Source organism: Pavona decussata, unplaced genomic scaffold (assembly GCF_977016875.1).
Source record: "Pavona decussata unplaced genomic scaffold, jaPavDecu1.1 SCAFFOLD_118, whole genome shotgun sequence".
Lineage (NCBI taxonomy): Eukaryota > Metazoa > Cnidaria > Anthozoa > Scleractinia > Agariciidae > Pavona > Pavona decussata.
In genome coordinates this window covers 1-5,000 of record NW_028145532.1, presented here as the reverse complement: position 1 = coordinate 5,000, position 5,000 = coordinate 1, and the positions used below count along the sequence as shown (strand labels likewise).

General features: G+C 36.3%; 1 protein-coding gene across 1 annotated transcript in view; it reads left to right on the top strand.

The window, feature by feature from the left end:
• The window catches only part of LOC146469789 (uncharacterized), a 4,032-nt gene extending 2,277 nt beyond the window's left edge, over positions 1 to 1,755 (top strand). Inside the window, exons 3-4 of the mRNA XM_085122837.1 lie at positions 1 to 26; positions 1,179 to 1,755. The exon at positions 1 to 26 is cut by the window's left edge and continues 115 nt beyond it. Coding sequence (XP_084978963.1) covers positions 1 to 26; positions 1,179 to 1,657 — 505 coding nt within the window. The 3' untranslated portion in view covers positions 1,658 to 1,755. The remainder of the gene's footprint in view (positions 27 to 1,178) is intronic.
• The last annotated feature ends 3,245 nt before the right edge of the window (positions 1,756 to 5,000 follow it).

The window sequence follows — 5,000 nt, the reverse complement described above, 5'->3', positions numbered from 1 at the left end:
TCAGGCGATCCTGGCTAAATGTCAAGGTACGGTGTATCTGGTTTTAGTGACAACTCTTTTTGAGTCCCTGCTCCTTCTTCCATTGCTCATCGGTAGTGTTAATGTTGACAGTGTTGTCATTCAACATGTTCAAACCAGTAATGTACCTGCAGAGAAACACGTTCCAGGGACTAGTTGCAAGACTGTATCTCGAGTAGAAGGGTACTAAATTGACCAGGCACAGATACCTGGGCCCGGTTGTTCGAAAGCCGATTAAAGCATATGTACGATTAAAAGTTAACCAAGGTTTTCAGCTCACTCGCTAAAAATGATTTAAGATCTAATTTTAAGCTAATAGTAAAGAAAAGTCAAAGTAAAAGCTGAGGAACAAAAGTCTTTTTGAAAAATCTTTGTTGTTTAGAAGTTAAACTCGAATCAAAGTTTCCGTTAATCCAGGATTAGCTTAATCAGGATTTGAACAACTGGGCCCAGATTTCTTGTGTAATTAATGATCTAATTTCAGTGGAGGCAAGGACTTGCCTCTCACACAAAACATAACGGACCATTACAAATTTTGAGGACACTAGCCCAGGGAGCTTGCATTTGTCTCCTTGATTCAAACAATTCAACAATTTAATTTTGGTGACCGTGGCAAGATGCTTTAACAGAATTAAATTGACTGTTCACACTATGTGATGTCTTCCCCGGTAAAACGTGTTGCAACGACTTGTAATCTTTCTTTCTTTATTTCTTTTGTTTTTCTCTCTCTCTCTCTCTCTCTCTCTCTCTCTCTCTCTCTCTCTCTCTCTCTCTCTCTCTCTCTCTCTCTCTCTCTCTCTCTCTCTCTCTCTCCCTCTTTCTCTTTCTTTCTTTCTTTCTTTCTTTTTTTTCTTTCTTTTTTCTTTCTTTCTTTTTCTCTCCATTCATACATTCATTTACCCAATTATTCATTTACTTATTCATCTCTTTATTAGTTTGTGCAATTCATTCAGTCATTTACTTTATTTATCAAAGGAGAACATTCTACAGTGTGATCACTTGCTGTTTGTTTTAATTTCCAGTATTTTATCAAAATACTTTGTCTTACGTTTTCAATTTGTAACCTGCTCTCTCTTCTTTATTCTTCCAACTGGCGTGAAAAAAGTTTATAGCAAATACAATGGACCTTACGTTTTCTGATAAGGTGTATTCACTTTTAGACGTCTGGCAGAAAATCAACACAAATCCTGTTTGCTTCGGTGCTCGAGATAACAAATATGGTGCCTTCCATATGACCAAGACAGGCCGTGTCAGGACCATGAAGCTTGTTCGCCACGGAGGGTCCATACACTGCAATCCTGTTGACGATGCTTCGTACTGGGGATGCACCAATTTATATTACTATGCACGAAACAAGCTAATGACGATAATAACAAATGCTAACAGACAACCCATTCTGCCTCCAGACTTAAAAGCAATGGGATTGCCAGCTAATGACTGCGGACAGAAAAAACACGTCTACTCTCTTGAAGGGATTGTACCCAAATCACCAGAACTTCTTTTTCGCAACCTTTCCAGCCCATTGTCTTTGTCACGGAACCAAAAGTTACAGATCTGGTATGGACAGGACTTCGTAGATTGTTCAGAGGGTGGGAACAGTGGTACTACTTGTGTTGATGTGTATGCTTGGTACATGTGAAGAGAGTTAGAGGTTATAGGGACAAGAAGCATTCGCAGATTAGTTAAATATGTTCGACTCTCTCACATGCTACGACCGATCTACTGCAACTACGTACTGAGTTTCAGTTCCGAGCTTGAAACAGGTCATCCTTTTTTAAGCCGTCAGATGGTACTCATTAAATCTGATACCTTTTGACTTTTGTCATGCCTTCTCGATGGGTCAAAAATCCTCAAAAATGTCACTTTTTTAGAATCCTATTTTAGCCCTCTTTGGTCATTGACGTTTTGAGAAACAGGCGTTTTCAAATTTTCATATAAATTATCATATAAATTTGTTTTTGAGCTTTTTCTGAAACTGATCAATGCAAGTCGAATCATTGTTCGGCAACTTGAATTTTTTCCATATTTTAATTATGTACTACGGGCACAATAAACAAAACATCTCAAAAAAGTATTTTGGATTAATCTAATAAAATGTTTACACGACGACAAGTATCAATAGACTGTAAAATTAATTGAAATGACATGCTTTTGAACAGTCTGCCTTAAACTTTTGATGTTTTGTCCAAAAGACATCGAATTATTTGAGATTGGAGGTTAACATCACATGTTAGAAATAAGTTAGATAAGGCTAACAAATGTCTATATAGTTTGCTGTCTAAGGAAAGAAGGTTATGATCAACAAGAACTAAGTAAGTTTGGTTTTTCCTAACTTAGCTTATGGTTTAGCTGTTTTCGGAGCTAGTGATGCTGAATTAACAATTGCCCAAGTTTGTTTAGATAGATGCTCTAAGTGCAAATTGACATCTCCGGCTTAAGACATACGTGAAGTTCTTGGAAAACAAGATACGAATATTTTTAAAAAAACTTATTCTTTCGGTACACATCCTTTAAAAAGTCTGCAACACAAACTGACTGATTACACTGAATTAGGCCTAGAATTCACACAACTCGTTTTTATAGTGTGTTTTTGAACAGGTTGATTTTTAGCTATAATGTATTATAGTTAGTTATTTTATTTTATCACTTTCATCCATTTCAATATAACGTTCAATTACAATTTTATCCATAGACCATAGTATATTTATGACTCTTTAAATAATCAACTTGCATTGTAACTGGACATAATTATAATATGTATGTATATCTTATGATTGAATAAAGACATTTCATTGTTTGATTGATTGATTGATTGATTGATGTCCATAAGGTATATATATATATATATATATATATATATATAGAGAGAGAGAGAGAGAGAGAGAGGTTACAAGGTTCTCTCGAGCCAACAGTGCATCTTTGCCCCCAGAAGGATCACAATGGATTCACAGTCCAAGCCTACGGCGAAATGTAGTCAATTGTAGAGAAATTATAAGATATATATATATATATATATATATATATATATATATATATATATATATATATATATATATATATATATATATATATATATATAAGGGGCTCTCCAATCCAGATTTAAAGTGAACCATTGATTGAAGTTTAAGCTTAAGCTGTGTTGACACAGTTTAATTAAAAATTCAAGTTCGAAGACATCCTAGAATGATTGCGAATTGGTCTCCATTTCTTCACAAGATCGAGTATAAGATATTAAGATTTTAAATCTAAGTCATTTAGGGACCTGTCATTTATTACAAGGGGGTTGGGCTGGTGCAAATGGGGTGGGGTCATTCTTTTTTGTGCACCTGAAAATGGGGGGCTGCATACAATTGTGCAACCATTTCTGAGGGGCCTTGTATCTTTGTGCAATCCAATTTCCATTCCACAAAAAAGAAACAACACTGAACGAATCAACAACCAGTCAAATATTATTTATTATCAAAATGATGGCATAACAAAACAACATAACATGTTGTATAGCAGTCCTTTGACATTGGGAAAATAAACTTCATTTATTACTCAGCATTACTCAGTATCACTGTCCTCTGATTCACTGTTTGAAGAGCTGATAGAGGGCAAGTACTCTTTAATTAGTGTACAAGCTTGATCACTTATAAGCCCTCTTTCCATCATTTGCTTGAGCTTGAGTAAACTTGTGCCCCTTTTAAGGATTTTAGAGCAGCCACATTGACTTCCTTAACTGGAATCTCACCATCAGACAGTACTTTGGAGATTAAACCAAAATTCTCTTCTTCTCATCTAGCTTCTAGCTTTTCTCTTCTGTGGGTTTTCTTTTTTTGAACGTTTTTTTTTTATTATTTAAACTTGAGAATGTGTCCACGAAACATATCCTTCAAGTGCTATACAACTACAGCATCAAAGTTTCAGTTCTTTTCCAACAAATCGTATCTTGTGAAGTATGCAAATGCTAAAACAGATGTTGCAAAACATTCTGTTCCTTGATACCACTTTTTAAGAAGATATATTCATTTATGGACAGCCACTGTATCATTGAAGAGATGTTCCTTGAATATTTAAAAGGAGCCTGTAAAGAAAATGGTGAAAGTAGTACACTCTGCGACTTCTGAAGCACACGAGAACAATGTTGTGAGGAGATTGAACATGTTGCGAGGCCATTTCCTGACAATGAAATTGAAGGACATCATTACCTTCCTTAGTTGTCTAAAACCCCAGCAAACAACAGGCTTGTCGATGATTACATGCCAAGGGTACAGCTGAAAGCAGCAAACGCATCAGGGCAGTGTTCGTTGGATGATCCCACCAGTATCTCGAAATTTATCAAGAGAATTTGTTGGAACATTTGACATGACTCAATCTTAAGAAAGACAAAAAAAAGAAGGAAAGACTGGCTAAAAAGTCAGCTGAGGCAAGCAAGGCATACCAAGAGTATGATTGGAATGCGATGTTTAAAGATGGCTCCCTTAGTGAGCAGACAATAGCAGTTATCGATAAATAGTTAACTTGAAGCATCACGGGCTTCGCACTGCATTAAACAACCATGCAAGGCTAATGGAGGCGCAAAGGCACATTATTCAACAACAGATACAGAGTTTTACACAAGTAGAGGGAAGTCCACTCTGCAGTAGTGAAAATGAAGAGGAATACTTATCTTCTGATGATAAAAGCGTTCAAACAGACTATGTCCTTGCCAAGATTGGGTCGAGTTCAGACGATGATGACGAGGAAGAGGATAATATTCACATCACAGTGACAACTACTACATCCGGGAGGAGGGCTTCTTGCTATTTGCTTTAAATACAGGGTTCTACTGTAGTTCAGTGAGTTTTATTTGAGTTGTATTAAAACTGTTTCTGTAATTGAGGGTGGGTCATCTTATTTCATGTGCAGACTCGAAGGGGGACCACATACCTTTTTTACTGCCATTTGTTCGCAATCGCCTATCACCTCTCTTTTCATTATATATCCCAGCCAACGGCAAC